We start from the raw sequence: 17,335 nt of genomic DNA on the forward strand, positions 1-17,335 counted from the left end.
CCTGGGGTCATTCTCATAAACGTCCTCTGGACCCTCTCCACTGCCAGCACATCCTTCCTCAGATATGGGGCCCAAACCTGGTCACGATACTCTAAATGCGGCCTTGTAAAGCATCGTCATTACATCCCCAGGAAAGGAGAGGAGAGAGTGTGCAGGTAGTTTGTAGGAAAGGGTGAACAACCCAAACTAGGAAAGGAGGGAAAGAGAGAATGTAGGTAGTTTGTAGGGACGGAGTAGGGATGTCAGGGGTTAAGGCAGGAGAATGGGGTTGAAAGGGAAAGATGATCAGCCATGATTGAATGGTGGAGTAAACCTGATGGGCCGAATGGTCTTAATTCTGCTCCTATCACGAATGAACTGATGAGAGAGTGTGACAAACAAACAAACTAACCCTGTTGCTATTTCTCTTTTCTTTGGACCCGCCAGGCAACGCACTGATGGGAAACTCATCAGCCACATTCATGGGAAGTTTCCTCGCCAGCAGTTTGGGGTCAGCACCTGCTCATCCCTCGGGACCCACGTCCTCCCCCTCCGAGCCCGCCTTCCGCAGTCCCCACACAGCGACGTCGCAGATTTGGTTCTCCCACTCCCACGAAGGTAAGCCAAACGCGCCCGCGCCACTCCCCTGGATAGCCTCGGCGACTCTCCTCGCAAAGGTACCGCGTTCAAGAGAGCTTCCCACTTTCAGCTGGAGTATCAGCGAGTCTGGGCGGTGAGACAGCTGGTGGCCCTGTGCCTAATAATATTACTCCCCGTGGGATTCCCCGCACACATTCACAAAGGAGGGCTGGAAACACAGCACTTGAAAGATTTATTCTTAGCATGACTCTGGCATGGAGTCCTTTGAACCACAGCCTGGCTGTGCAGAGCCTTCCGCAGCGAATCAACCATCAAGTAACGTCACGCACGGCAGTGTCCCACAAATGGTACGGGTGTCAACAAAACCACGTCGGGTTTCTAAACGCAACTGTAAACGTTTATCTCTGGATAATATTATATAAGTTAACGATAATCCTGTTGATGTCAAAAGTAGCATTTCTTGCGCTGATGGATTCAGGGATCAGACTTATTTTCTTTGAAAGAGCATTGCTCTGGAAATTGCATGAATTCTTCAAAAGTAATGCACTTGTTTAGTAATATTCTATCTCTTCCTGTGCCTCCATTTTGTCAAAATTGCAAATGATATATTGTCCGCACACTTGGGTGGAAAAGTGCCTTGGCTGTTAAAATTGGTCTGGTTGTTGTGATTTTGCCGATATGTTGCTTGATTAGTTCTGTTGACTGTAGATACCATCGGTGCTATATTAGTAGAGTGTATCCCATTCCCGTCCACTACATATCTGTTACATGAATTGAATTGCTACATTGTACTTAAATGCTATCTGCCGTCTTTGTATTGGTGCAACTGGCTGGGGTAAATTCACAATGATACCTTGTACGTGTTCATCCATTGTTAACCATTGCTTTTCATAGCGCATTAACAGGCACCAGTTATTTACTGGTAATGAGAGCAATACCAGTGACTGGGATCTCAACAGTAAAAAAAGGAACAGAATTTTGCCTTCGATCACACGTGCAAAGCGTGCGATATTGTAGCAGCTGTGTATTGTACACTTGGTCAGAAGTCGAACTGAAGCTGAAGCACCCTTTCAAACTGGAAAGGGTGCAGATAAGATTTAGGAGGATGTTGCCAGGACTCGAGGGCCTGAGCTATAGGGAGAGGTTGAGCAGGCTAGGCCTCTACTCCTTGGAGCGTAGGAGGATGAGGGGTTGACCTTGGAGAAGTGGACTAAATCGTGAGAGGATTAGATCAGGTAAATGCACTGAATCTCTTGCCCAGATTAGGAGAATCAGGAACCAGAGGACATTGGTTTTAGGTGAAGGGGGGAAAATGTAATAGGAACCTGAGGGGTAATATTTTTTACACAAAGGCTGGTGGGTGTATGGAACGAGCTGCCGGAGTAGGTAGTTGAGGCGGGCACTGACGTAACGTTTATGAAACGTTTAGACGGGTACATGATAGGATAGGTTTAGAGGAATATGGGCCGAATGCAGGCAAGTAGGATTAGTGCAGAGGGGACATGTAGGTTAGTGTGGGCAAGTTGGGCTGATGGGCCTGTTTCCACACCGTATGTATGGCTCGATGACTCCATGAAAATCGGATGCAGATTTTAATACGCATGTGCTAATGTGTCAAGTATATTAGGTAGAAACAGAAATTAGGAAGAGGAGCAGGCCATTCAGTCACTCGAGCCTGTTCCGTCATTTAATACAACCAATGCTGATCCTTTATCTGTCTACCATATCCATTCCCTCCCCAAACCCCATGATATGTTTTCTGTCTGGAAATTCATCGAACAGTGCGGAAACAGGCCCTTCAGCCCACCGGGTCCGCGCCGACGAGCGATCCCCGCACATTATCACCATCCTACACACACTAGGGACAATTTTTACATTTACCAAGCCAATTAACCTACAAACCTGTACGCCTTTGGACTGTGGGAGGAAACGGAAGATCTTGGAAAAAACTCACGGGGAGAACGTACAAACTCGGTACAGACAGCACCCATAGTCGGGATCGAACCCAGGTCTCCGACGCTGCATTCGCTGTAAGGCAGTAACTCTACGGCTACGGTAGAGTTGCGGCCTTCTTAAATATATTTGGTGAATTGGCCTCCACCACCGTGTGTCGTACAGAATGTCATAGGTTCACCACTCTCTGGGTGAAGAATTATCTCCACTTCTCAATCCTAAATGCCAATCACCTACTTCTCCTTGTTTGTCTCTCTTTTTGAAATATCAATTTGCCTTGAATTCAGCTCGCAACTTTGCTCACATTTCTACCATGTCTTTTCGGGTCCTTTTCAGAATGGCAGGCAGTGGCGAGTGGAGTGCCGCAAGGCTCGGTGTTGGGGCCGCAACTGTGTGCCATATATATTAATGATTTGGATGAAGGAATTTAAAGTAACACTAGCAAGTTTGCGGATGACACAAAGCTGGGTGGCAGTGTGAACTGCGAAGAGGATGTTAGGAGGTTGCAGGGTGACCTGGACAGGTTGAGTGGGTGGGCAGATGCATGGCAGATGCAGTATAATATAGATAAATGTGAGGTTATCCACTTTGGCGGCAAAAACAAGGAGGCAGATTATTATCTCAATGGTGTCAGGTTACGTAAGGGGGAAGTGCAGCGAGACCTGGGTTTCCTTCTACACCAGTCACTGAAAGTTGACGTGCAGTTACAGCAGGCAGTGAAGAAAGCTAATGGCATGTTGGCCTTCTTAACGAGAGGATTTCAATATAGGAATAAAGAGGTTCTTCTGCAGTTGTATAGGGCCCTGGTAAGACCACATCTGGAGTATTGTGTACAGTTTTGGTCTCCTAATTTGAGGAAGGACATCTTTGTAATTGAGGCAATGCAGCGTAGGTTCACGAGATTGATCCCTGGCATGGAATGATTGTCATATGAGGAAAGATTGAAAAGACTAGGCTTGTATTCACTGGAGTTTGGAAGGATGAGAGGGAATCTTATAAAGAGACATATAAAGTTATAAAAGGACTGGACAAGCTAGATGCAGGAAAAATGTTCCCAATGTTGGGCGAGTCCAGAACCAGAGGGCCACAGTCTTAGAATAAAGGGGAGGCCATTTAAAACTGAGGTGAGAAGGAACTTTTTCACCCAGAGAGTTATGAATTTGTGGAATTCTCTGCCACAGAGGGCAGTGGAGGCCAAATCACTGGATGGATTTAAGAGAGAGTTAGATAGAGCTCTAGGGACTAGTGGAATCAAGGGATATGGGGAGAAGGCAGGCACGGGTTATTGATTGTGGATGATCAGCTATGATCACAATGAATGGCAGTGCTGGCTCGAAGGGCCGAATGGCCTCCTCCTGCACCTATTTTCTATGTGTCTATGTTTCTCTGTCTCTGTAAATGTGATCACATTATATCTGTCATTAATTTATCTATTGCAAATGCTTCATGCATTTGCATGCAGCATCTTTACATTTATCTGCTTGACATTGATAGGGATCTTAATTTACTTTGTACTATGATCCTATTTGTTTTTAGTTAAGTTTAGAGATGGAGCAGGGGAAAAGACCATTCGGCCCACTGAGTCCACCCACCCATCGATCACCCGTTCACGCTAGTTCTATGTTATCCCACTTTCTCCTCCACTGCCGACACACGCAGGGCAATTAACAGAGGCCAATTAACCGACATACCCGCGCGTCTTTGGGATGTGGGAGGATCTGGTGGAAACCCACCATAATGTGGAGAACGTGCAAACTCCACAGACACAGAGCAGCCGAGGTCAGGATTGAACCCTGGTCTCTGATGCTGTGAGGCGTTGTGAGGCAGCGGCTCTACCAGCTGTGCCACTGTGCCGCCACTTCATGCTCAGAGTTGCCTGTAAAACTGCAACCTGATGGAAATCTCATATAAAAACTTCCTTTAAATTCCATTGAGACATTGAATGTAAAAGTGTGTGTTCTTTTATGGCCTATTAGATCTCCAGTGTCGCGTCTGCTTCCTCATATTCCTCCATCCTACAAGAGGATTTATGACGCCTCATATTTCTTTGCATCGAATGGTATCCCACCACGCTCTCTCCTCTCCTCAAATCTGCCCATCTCTCTCACGTTCCTATGGTTTGACATGTTCCCTGCTCTAGGCGTTGCCAGGAAACTTAAGCACAACTCCTCTTGTGCCTCATTCACTGTGATTTATACGATTGGAAAAAGGGAAGATGTGCATCGCAGATCCCTGGCACGGACAGCACCTAGATTCCATCTGTCTGAATCTACTCCCACTCACGACTGTTTTATTCCCCTTGCCCCTCCTCCCCTCACTGGGCGATCCTCCCTTTCACACACCCATGGCTATTGTGGTGGTTAGATATCATCATGCGGATGACACAAGTGTGGTAAATGAAACTGGACAGATATTCATATGCTGGCCAGATGCCCCAGGATACACACGGGGAAACAACAGGACGGCACGGTGGCGCAGCGGTAGAGTTGCTGCCTTACAGCGCTTGCAGCGCCGGAGACCCAGGTTTGATCCCGACTACGGGCGCTGTCTGTACGGAGTTTGTACGGTCTACCCATGATCTGTGTGGGATTTCTCCGAGATCTCCGGTTTCCTCCCATGCTCCAAAGACGCACAGGTTTGTAGATTAATTGGCTTGGTCAATGTAAAAATGGTCTCTAGTGCGTGTGCAGGATCGTGTTCATGTACGGGTGATCACTGGTCGGCGTGGACCCGGTGGGCCGAAGGATCTGTTTCTGCGCTGTATCTCGAAACTAAACTAAACAGCATGTGAAAACTAAATCTGTAGAAAACCTGATGTCATGTTTTTGAACTGTGCTTCACTGCAGACTAGATGGAATTGATTATGCATGTTGATCTGATATTAACAGGAAGCCAGGGAAGGCGTTGGGAGTCTGAAACTGGCCAGAGACCCTTAAGGATTGTCCAGCTGATCTTAATAATAAACGCAGTGCATGCTTTTTTTCAGTGTACACAAAGGAAGAGTGAGGTTCAAGTGAATCCTTAAGGAGGAGTCTGGGGAAATCATAATGGGGAATAAGGAAATTACGGCTACTTTGCAGCAGTGGAAGATTACATGAACATTGGGGGGCGCAGCTGGTGGAGCCGCTGTCCCACAGCACCAGAGACGCGGGTTTAATCCTGACCTTCGCTGCCGTCTGTGTGATGTTTGCACATTCTCCCTGTGACCGCTTGAGTTTACTCCGGATGCTTCCGTGCCCTCCCACATCCCGAAGATGTTAGGGATTGTACGTCAAATGCTTTGTAGGTTAATTGGCTTCTGTAAATTGTAAGGAGTGGTTGCGAAAGTTGGCATAACATGGAACTTGGGTGGCACAGTGGGGCAGGGGTAGAGTTGCTGCCTTGCAGCACCAGTGACCCGGGTTCAATCCTGACTACGGGTGCTGTCTGTACGGAGTTTGTTGGTTCTCCCCGTGACCACGTGGGTTTTCGTTGGGTGCTCCAGATTCCTCCCACACTCCAAAGACGTACAGGTTTGTAGGTTAATTGGCTTCGGTAAAAAAATGTGTAAAATTGTCCCTAGTGCATAGGATAGTGCAGGTGTACGGGGTGATGGCTAGTCAGTGTAGACTCGGTGGGCCGCAGGGCCTGTTTCTGCGCTGTATCTCTAAAGTCTAACTAGTGTGAACTGGTGATCAATAAGCTGCCTTGGACCCAGTGGGCCAAAGGGCCTGTTTCCATGTTGTATCTTTCCATCAATTCATTCATTCAAATAAAATTGAGGCAAGAGAGGGATTATATGCCATCACCATCACTAGAAACAGTATTTAGCAAACTACAAGGGCAAGGCCTGGCTGACTTGCGTGGGTTTTCTCCGGGTGCTCCAGTTTCCTCCTACACACCAAAGACATACAGGTTGGTAAGCTAATTGGCTTAGTAAAATTGTAAGTTGTTCCTAGTGTGTGTAGGATCGTCTTAGTGTGTGGGGATTGCTGGGTGGCGTGGACTCGATGGGCTGAAGGGCCTGTTTCCCCACTGTATCTCAAAACTAAACTAAAACACTTGGAAAATCATAATCCAAAATGTAGAGTCAGCATGGATTTATCAAGCGTAAATCATATCTGACAACGTTATTAGCGTGTTTGGTGGAAATTTTGACCAGAGTGGAACCAATGGATGAATTTGGTGCTGTACAAATGGTCAAGTCACAATATAAAATATATCTTAATATATTGGAATCGATTGTTGACTGGTTAGTAGGCAGGAAGCTGCGACTTAGGGTAAGAGATAGACACAAAGTGCTGGAGTAACTCAGTGGGTCAGGCAGCATCTCTGGAGGAAAAGGATAAGTGATATTTCGGGTCAGGACCTTTCGAAACATCAGCTACCCTTTTCCTCCAGAGGTGCTGCTGCCTTACCTGCTGAGTTGCTCCTGCACTTGGTGTCTATCTTTAGTGAAAACCAGCATCTGCAGTTCTTTGTTGACACTGAGGATAAGAGAGCCATTTTCAGATGGTCAACCTATGACCAGTGTGCTATCACAGAAATTAGTGACAGGTTCACAGCTCTTTACAATGTATATTCATGGCTTGGAAGAAGGAGGAGAAGAATGTGCAATAGCCATATTTGTGCAGAGCGCAAAAATAAGCGAGTTGGCAAGAAGAAAGGGCGGGGGGAGGTACAAACTATTTGCAGAGAAGTATTGATGGTGTGTGCATGAGTGGGCAAATAGTTGGCAAATGGAGAAAGTGAGTAAATGCAAAGTTGTTCATTTTGGAAGGCAGAACAAAGTTATAGTGTTATGTAAATGGTGAAAAACTGCAGAAAGTGGCATAATAAAAGGGAATTCGTGTCCTGCGTGAAACCCAGTAAGTTAGCAGGGTGGTGGTGAAGTCTGTTGGAATGGTGCCTTCTTCCTTCAAGAGGGTTGGAGCTTCAAGGAAGTGATGCCAACTGGTAACTGTACAAAACACTGATCACAAGATCACATCTCGAGTACTGGGAACAGTTTTTATTCCCATATTTAAGTAAAGATATTATTTAACTGGAACCATTTCGGAGAAGGTTCATAAGGATGTTGCTGAGTAAGGAGAAAGACACAAAGTGCCAGAGGAGCTCAGCGGGTTCGGGCAGCATCCCTGGAGCACAGGGATAGGCAAAGTTTCAGATCGAGACCTTGCTTTAGACTAAACTACCATTTCCAGACCTGAAATGTCACCTAACCATGTTCTCCAGAGATGTTGCCTGACCCGCTGAGTTACTCCAGCACTTTGTGTCTTTTTTTTTCTTTCCTTTTTTTTTGTTGCAAACTGGCATCTGCAGTTCCTTGGGTCTACTTTCCAAATGGGTTTGGATAGGAACTTGAGGGAAAGATAAGCAGCAGGGCAAAGGAAAATGTGGGATGGAAAGGGAGTGAATTGACCTCTCAGCATGGGCCTGGTGGGTGAAATGTTCCTCTGGATCACATTGTGTTTGTAAGTCTAGGGTTCACATTAGAGGAAAGGATGAGTAGGAAAGAACTGCAGATGCTGGTTTGAAACGAAGATAGACACAAAATGCTGGAGTAACTCAGCGGGACAGGCAGCATCTCTGGAGAGAGGGAATGGGTGACGTTTTGGGTCGAGACCCTACTTCAGACAGATGAACTCCCTTGCAAGCTGCAACTAAATGCGTTTAAGTGTCTGCTGATCACAGCAACAGGATGACCAGCTTATCGCAACATTTTTCTTATTATCCGTTAAGCATGATTAATTGAATTAAAAGTTAATTAGTGATAACTGCAGGCCAACCTCAGATATCAAAGAATGACATATCAATGTACAGAATCATCCGTGCTGACTTGTAAATATTTCTCTCTACGTTTTTTGGGGGGGGAAGATAATAAAGCACAAATTGATTGGCTATGAAGAGAACTTTCTCAATGAACAGTGGCCAAAATGGCACCTCTAGCGTGTGGACGGTGGGCTACCCTGTGCATACTGCACTAACTGGGGTGAATGTGTTTATGTACTGGGACAGTCTTGCTGAGCTGTATACAAAAGATGTATTTCACTGTACCTCCTGGTACACGTGACAATAAAGAAACCATTGACCATTGACAGTTTGCAGAGAGTTGTAGGACTATACTGATAGTGTGTATATACTTCAGGGGAGTGGAAGTTGTAAGGTCATACGTGATGGGAATCTATCTCTGCCTTGAAAATATCCATTGACTCTGGGTGAAAATGTTTTTCCTCATCTCAGAAGGCAGGGGAATGGGATTGGGTTTGTTTCCACACCACCCTCTGACTAGAACAGGACTTGTTTCTGTGTAGCCAGAGGGATGTCCACAGTGTAGCGGATCACTGATCATTGAGATTTGAGGTGAGTCAAAGGTACGTTTCTTATCAACAGGGACAGTTTAAGGTGATACGGCATGGGGTTTAATGCAGATCATATTAGCTCCTCTTCCCAGTCATCCAACTGTGGGCTGCATTATCACACTGAATGCACATATATTCACTTGAAGTACATCAGGAAAACAGATGCTTCTCGCTTGGTCCCTCACTAATCTTGCTGCCGCTTATTCCTGCCACAGAATCGGATGGCGGGTGTCGTGGATTATGGGGAAAAACATAGAAAATAGGTGCAGGAGTAGGCCATTCGGCCCTTCGAGCCAGCACCGCCATTCAATATGATCATGGCTGATCATCCAAAATCAGTACCCTGTTCCGGCTTTTTCCCCAATATCCCCTGATTCCGTGAGCCTTAAGAGCAACATCTAACTCTCTCTTGAAAACATCCAGTGAATTGGCACCACTGCCTTCTGTGGCAGAGAATTTCACAGATTCACAACTCTCTGGGTGAAAATGTTTTTCCTCATCTCAGAAGGCAGGGGAATGGGATTGTTTGTTTCCACACAACAAACAGCTAACAATGGCCTGTTTCCTTTATCATTGTTACCTTTTGCATATCTTTCATTCAGTGTTCTTTATCTCTCTACATCATTGTCTATATCTCTTGTTTCCTTTATCCCTAACCATTCTGAAGAAGGTGTCGACCCGAAACGTCATCCATTCCTTTCCATGCTGCCTGTCCCGCTGAGTTACATTAGCTTTTTGTGTCTATCTTCGGTTTAAACCAGCATCTGCAGTTCCTTCCAACACATAGATCAGCCATGATTGAATGGTGGTGGACTTGATGGGCCGAATGGCCTAATTCTGCTCCTATAACTTATGAATCCATGGGATGCATTGCACAGGAGGACTCCACTTTGCTGTCAAAGGTATTTTCAAATACATCTTTAAATAAATCCGATATTCACTTTAAATTAGTTTCAATAATTAGAGAAAAATAAAACATGATAACCCTTTAATTAGTTCATATTAATTATAAATATAAGTGATTTCAGAAAAAATAAGCAAAAAATACTCACTGAAATTATCTGATGAACGAAGGTCAGCAATCCCATTCAAATTGTAAATTGTCCCTAGAGTGTAGGATAGTGTTAGTGTATGGGGATCGATGGTCGTCATGGACACGGTGGGCCGAAGGACCTGTTTCGGCACTGTATCTCTGAACTAAACTAAACAGTGAGGCAGAACTGAATCTGTTTTCAGGCGGCACAGTGGCGCAGCGGTCGAGTTGCTGCCTTACACTGCCAGAGACCCGGGTTTGATCCTGACCACGGTTGCTGCCTGTACGGAGTATGTACGTTCTCCCCGTGACCTGCGTGGGTTTTCTCCGGGAGCTCCGGTTTCCTCCCACACTCCAAAGATGTACAGGTTTATCGGCGAATTGGCTTGATAAAATTGTAGGTTGTCCCCAGTGTGTGTTGGATAATGTCAGCATGCGGGGATCGCTGGTCGGCGCGGACTCGATGGCGCCGAAGAGCCTGTTTCAGCGCTGTATCTCTGAACTAAACTAAAGTCAACTAAATGAATGGTGTTGTGCTAAAAATACAGCACTTGGGCAGATGTGAAGTGTACCTAACCCTTCAGTTCAATCTGGAACCAGTGCAAGGCTCAATGGGAGTCAAGCAGCAGAGCAGGAGAGCAGATGTGCAGAACATCAAAGGGCGGACAGGCAGCGATTTTGCAGTCGCATCTGGCTTATTGTCCATCTTTTTTATTAAAATAGGAATTCAAGATCAAGCATTTGGCATTTCCAGGCAATTTAAAGTACAGTACTTTTTTAAGATTGATATCAAACAAGGAACAAGAAGTCAATATTTTTTAAATATCACCGACAATTTACCTAATTGTTCCCACAATTCTAAAATTTAGTTGCCAGCCTATTTCCCTTTAATCAAACTTTGCCATTGCTTTTTTTAAATCCCTTGATGCTGCTTTACATTTTCAAAATGGTTGCAGCAAAAATATTTTACTGCCAGGACCATATTTGCTTTGTGTGCATGTGTAAATACAAATTCTTGCATGTGTAAGCGTGTGTCTGTGGAGCACACGTATCTGAGTAAACACAGTATGTTGGTAAGTCTGTGTAGTTGTATCTAGTGTGTGTGGAAGCATGTTTTACTTGAGTGCCTGTGAATGTGCTTGCATATTCTTCATTTGCTATCTCTCCCTTTATTCTACCCATTATACTTGATTTTGTGCTTGATTCTCTTTATGTACTTATTATATTATCTGATTATCGGATAACAGGCAAACAAATCTTTTCTCTGTACCTCAGTACACGTGAACATAGTAAACCTAAACCTAATGTGCATATGCATTTGTAAGTACGTTTCTGTGTGTGTACGTACATGTAGTATTTTCGATGATTCTTCTGCTAGTGATTCAGATAAATTAATTACAACACATTACCCTTTATCGGTGCCACAAAGTGTATCGTGTGACATTTCTGGTCAAACCGATGAGAACATCTCATTTCCTCTGAAAGGAACTGACTTTCCAAAACACTACTTGTTGAACAGAATTAAAGAAGCATGTCCCCTTGTGAACGATGCCGTCATATCCTGGATTTGCATGATCCCTTTTGTTCAACAGTCTCGTTGTCAGTTTAAAGGGGAACGGGTTTATCCACAGGATAACACATTCTAAATAGTTTAGTTTAGAGATACAGTGCGGAAACAGGCAATTGGCCAACCTAGTCCACACTGACCAGCGACCCCCGCACATTAACACTATCCTACACATGCGAGGGACAATTTATACATATACCAAGCCAATTAACCTACAAACCTGTACGTCTTTGGGGTGAAACTGAAGATCTCGGAGAAAACCCACGCAGTCACGGCGAGAACGTACAAACTCCGTACAGCACCCATAGTCGTGATTGATCCTGGGTCTCCAATGCTGCAAGCTCTGTAAGGCAGTAACTCTACCGCTGCGCCACCGTGCCACCCTGGTTTGCTAACAAACATAATTTGCTGTGAAATGTTTTTGTGCAATTGTTGCAGTGTGCAAGTATTAGTGTGGTAAAGTGCCTGGTTGGGAAAACGTTGCCAGTTCCATCTGTGGAGGGTTCTTTTCTGACACATTAAACGTCAAGATAGACGCAAAATGCTGGAATAACTCGGCCACCTCTGGAGAAAAGGAATATGTGACATTTCGGGTCGAGCCCCTTCTTCAGACCCTTCCCACTGAGTTACGCCAGCATTTTGTGCTAATCTTCGGTGTAAACCAGCATCTGCAGTTCCTTCCTACACATAAACCTCAAGATGTATTTGGAATTTCAAGGAGAAGTGAGACCCCCATTTTCTCATCTTGTATGAGTTAAGGACACTGTGAGAAGGTTGTAAGGTAAAATTATAGAGTGTAGTAATGCCATTGCTCTTGGATACTGCATGGAATACCAAAGTGGTTGTATCATACTAAATTGAACATTGCTGAAGATTTGTACGAGTAAATGAAATCTTTTATCTTTCAGAATAGGCTTGAGTTCCCTGCTGAAGGTTTCCATCAGAAATTTATACTCTGCCAAGTAGCGATCTCCGTGCACTTGGGCTGATTTACAAGTGAAACCATAAATCTTTGGGTTTATAAAGTTTGCTGGAGAATATCACATTCGTTTAGAGATGTGCTTTCTCTTGGCTCTCTCCTGTACTTGTGTGACAATTTGATAAATCATTACTGCTCTCCTCAAAAGCAAATGTGGAGATGAAAAGGTTCATTAACAAGACGTTTCAGATTGAATTTTAGATTAGCAGTGCAATAAAGAGACCCCACCCAATACACTCAGTGACTGGATTCTTGGAGTGGTTTATAGTAGGCAAATACAGAGAGTGCTTTGCTATGCATGATCTATGAAGGTTTCACAATGCATTCTCATGTTGCTAAAGGTCCTTACTAATTGCCTTGGTGTGACAGGGTGATTTGTAAAATGTTGCTGCTGTGACAAGCCTCACATAATAAATTAAACCGGCACAGTAATTAATAAATGAATACGTTTCTATTAAAAAGTTTCTTGATTTGAACTTGCCAAAAAGAAATATTTTATGGTCCGGTTTAAAAAAAAAAAAATTCTTGAGATGCTACTGTTCACTACGATGTTGCTTCTGGACTGCAATGAGAAGATCGTCGAGAAAGGTGAAGGATGGAACTGCAGATGCTGGTTTAAACCAAAGATAGGGACAAAAAGCTGGAGTAACTCAGCGGGTCAGACAGCATCTCTGGAGAAAAGGAATAGGTGATGTTTCGGGTCACAAGTTCACAAGTTATAGGAGTAGAATTAGGCCATTCGGCCCATCAAGTCTACTCTGCCATTCAATCATGGCTGAGCTCTGCCTCATAATCCCATGTTCCTGCCTTCTCCCCATAACCCTTGACATCCGTTCTAATCAATAATTTGGCTATCTCTGCCTTAAAAATATCCACTAACGGCCTCCACAGCCCTCTGTGGCAATGAGTTCCTCAGATGAACTAGCCTCTGACTAAAGAGGTTCCTCCTCACCACCTTTCTAAAAGAGCGCCCTTTAATTCTGAGGCTGTGACCTCTGGTCCTGGACTCTCCCACCAGTGGAGACATCCTTTCCACATCCACTCTATCTATGCCTTTCAGCATTCTGTAAGTTTCAATGAGGTCCCCCCTCAACCTTCTAAACTCCAGCGAGTAGAGGCCCAGTGCTGTGTAACGCTCATCATATGCTCACCCACTCATTCCTGGAATCATTCCTACAATCATTCCTGCAAACCTCCTTTGGACCCTCTCCAGAGCCAGCACATCCTTCCTCAGATTTGAGGCCCAAATGTGCTCACAGTACTTATAATGTCTCTTTGTTCACATTTCTTTTGCTTTGTATTCCTTTTTTATGCTTTTTTTCTTATTTGCTTGAGACCCTGCTTCAGGGTGAAGAATGCTTCTGTAATGCTGAAGAATTCAGAAATTGTACTGAAGAAAGACTAATTCAGGCAGAAAGGTGACGCTTGCCAACTTGGGAAAGCGCAACAAGCACAGATACCAGAGAAGCCAAACCCACTTACATTCAAGAAGCAAGGAACTGCAGGTGCTGGTTTCCATAAAAAAAAGAAACAAAGTGCTGGAGTAACTCAGCGGGTCAGGCAGCATCTCTGGAGAACATGGACAGATGACATTTTGGGTTCTTCAGACTGCAGACCCTTCTTTACATTGAGGTTCGGCTGCAGTATTGGCACCCGTGTCAATCTGCTCACACCAAACTAGACCCTGCATCTGCTGCAGGGCGTGGGTGCCATGTGGCAATACTGTTTGTCCAGCTCGGTTCGGTGTGTGCGAGGCCATGTCTCATGAAGTTGATAAGAGTTTTTTAACGAAATAACCAGGAAGGCCGATGAGGGGAGGGTCATAGATGTGTAAGAAGGAACTGCAGATGCTGGTTTAAACCGCAGATCGACACAAAAAGCTGGAGTAACTCAGCGGGACAGGCAGCATCTCTGGAGAGAAGGAATGGGTGACATTTCCGGTCAAGACCCTTCTTCAGACTCGTTAGGGATAAGGGAAAGGAGAGATATAGACGGTGATGTGGAGAGATAAAGAACAATGCATGAAAGATAGACAATAGACAACAGGTGCAGGAGTAGGCCATTCGGCCCTTCGAGCCAGCACCACCATTCAATGTGATATGCAAAAGATATGCAAAAAAAGTAACGATGATAAAGGAAACAGGCCATTGTAAGCTGTTTGTAGGCTGAAAATGAGAAGCTAGTGTGACTTGGGTGGGGGAGGGATAGAGAGAGAGGGAATGCCGGGGCTACCTGAAGTGAGAGAAATCAATATTCATACCACTGGGCTGCAAGCTGCCCAAGCAAAATATGAGCTGCTGTTCCTCCAATTTGCGTTTAGCCTCACTCAGACAATGGAGGAGACCAAGGACAGAAAGATCTGTGTAAGAATGGGAAGGAGAATTAAAGTGTCCAGCAGCCGGAAGATCAGGTTGGTTCACGCGGGCTGAGCGAAGGTGTTCTGCGAAACGATCGCCCATTCTGCGTTTGGTCTCGCCGATGTATAAGAGTCCATATCTTGAACAACGGATACAGCAGATGAGGTTGGAGGAGGTGCAAGTGAACCTCTGCCTAACCACAAGAATTACAGTGGGATTTGATCAGTTGGACAAGTGGGCTGAGGAATAATTAATGGAGTTTAAGTGTGAGGTGTTGCTAAACTAAACCAAACACACTAAAGCCAAATTCTTCAATATTTTGAAATGCATTTCCTGTAAATGTAATTTACATTCCCAATCTCAGTATCTTCACCACTGACAGACCCAAAGTCACAATTTTGTACTGAGCTGGAAAAGTAGTAAGTAAATAGGAGTTAGTAGTATTCTCCCTTAATATTCTGCATGCCTTCCTTCAATTCAAATTAGATAAGGGTCAATTTTTAAACGTTAATTTAAATTTACTTAAACTCTCAATGACTTTTCTAAACCAGTTTGTCCAACAGTAAGTAAAGCCTCAGGTGATCTGGTTGAAGAAGGGCCTTCGTTTATTTTATCTTGTCCTTTTAGAATATTAATCATAGTCGATTGTTTTCTTTAAACTCCAGCTCGGTTTGTTTGGTAAATATGTAGGATCACTGCGAATATAATGATTACGTTGTTCGGTCTAACCAAGGTCTTTCAGTGTCTCTGTGAAATGTAATTCTGAAGTCACCTCATCCATGCCCCAATTAACTTGCATCTGATTAACTCAACTTATGACCTTTGATCTTGGGTAACCAGGCCTTATAATGTCTCTTTGTTCGTATTTCTTTTGCTTTGTATTCCTATGTTTCCCCCTTTTTTTCTTATTTGCTCGATACCAGTTGTCTTTGGCTATTATTGCCCTTGCTCATCTTTTTGTGTTGATGCTTTCTCTCACACTTTATTTTTAATCATGCCTTTTCTTTCCTCTGATGTTTGCCCTGTCCAGCTGCACCTTTAGTCGGGCTATGCTGCTCACTTCAAAATGAGCGCTGCCTTCAACAGATGTTCCTTTGATTTTTGTTGTGCTGTTTACCCAATGGTCAGGAAAAGATCAGTTTATGTACTTAAGCATTCAAATGTAATTCAAAGGCTCCACCACACCTTTTCGATATCCCTTTCATTGATGCAGTCCCAAAATACATAGCTGCGTGATTTTCAGGAGTTTCAAAAATGTAGTTATGCTTCACGCATGAATGCGAGTGATGACTATTGTTGTTAATCCATCTCCACAAGATAAATTCATATGGGGTTGGCCCCTTGATCAATTTTGGCAAATCCATTCAGAAAGATCAACAAGTCCCCTCAACACAGTCCCGTAGATGATCCCAAGTTGTTTCCGTCCTGTGCTTTGGTGGCTCTTTGTGCAACCGAACCCTTTGAACTCTGATCTTGTGCTTGCCTTTTGTCTCGGTTTAACATGTACTCACTACGTGCATATGTATAGAACACTGTCCCCATACCCTTCATTGCCTTCACTGCCTCCTTTAATTTGGACTGAATTTAATTTGTAGTTAGTTTAGACATGTTTACATCTGAATGCAATGAGACTATCAGACTGTGCACATTTAAATAAGCACTGAAGATAGACACAAACTGCTGGAGTGACTGGTGTTTTGGGCCGAGACCCTTCTTCAAACACCACAGCTGTGTGTCACTTGATTATTCTTATTTACAATTTTAACAAATAGAATAGCATTGGTCAGCATTTTTTTTTTACACTAACTACTTGCAATACATATCTATGTATAAGTTAGACACAAAGTGCTGGAAAAACTCAGCAGGTCAGGCAGTATCTCTGGAGGAAGAGGATGGGGGACGTTTCGGGATACTTCTTCGGAACGGTTCTGAATGCAGTCCGAAGAAGGGTCCCAACCCAAAACATCACCCATCCATTTTTTTCCAGAGATGCTGCCTGACCCGCTGTTACTCCAGCACTTTGTGTCTATCTTCGGTACATACCAGCATCTGCAGTTCCTTTCTACACTCTATGCAGAAGTCATTGGATGTTGGGATATGAATACTTAATGCAATCATCCAATGTATCTCCGCATTGATTATGTTTATGGCTTAACATTAGTAAATATCTTGTTGAAGAGATAATGATGAGACACTATAAATTGAAAAATATTCAAGCACGTTTTTGCACATGAGAATCAGCAAGCAGATACAAATAAGATACAAAGTAATTAACATTGAATAATTCTATCTGAGGCTTGTACTTTACAAAGTGTTGTAGTTGTATAAAAGATTGGTTAGACTGTACTTACCCAACATGGCAAATCCTACACGACTACTGTTTGGATAATGCAAATTTGCCCTGACAGAATTCACAAATCACAACCCAAAAATTGTTTTTCTAACTATAAAATTAATATTTTACTGCGCTTGCAACTTGTGCTTTATCATCTATGAAATAGTTGGGTGCAACTGAGGTCCGTAAGA

At 44.0% G+C, this 17,335-nt stretch overlaps 1 protein-coding gene across 7 annotated transcripts in view; it reads left to right on the top strand.

Moving 5' to 3' along the window:
* Positions 1–17,335, top strand: part of bahcc1b (BAH domain and coiled-coil containing 1b) — a 303,723-nt gene that overhangs the window by 76,069 nt on the left and 210,319 nt on the right. For all 7 annotated transcript variants that reach the window (XM_078401266.1, XM_078401265.1, XM_078401267.1 and 4 more), the window contains one exon: positions 427–597. In XM_078401266.1, coding sequence (XP_078257392.1) covers positions 427–597 — 171 coding nt within the window. The remainder of the gene's footprint in view (positions 1–426; positions 598–17,335) is intronic.

The sequence above is a fragment of the Rhinoraja longicauda genome, chromosome 6 (genome assembly GCF_053455715.1).
Source record: "Rhinoraja longicauda isolate Sanriku21f chromosome 6, sRhiLon1.1, whole genome shotgun sequence".
Lineage (NCBI taxonomy): Eukaryota > Metazoa > Chordata > Chondrichthyes > Rajiformes > Arhynchobatidae > Rhinoraja > Rhinoraja longicauda.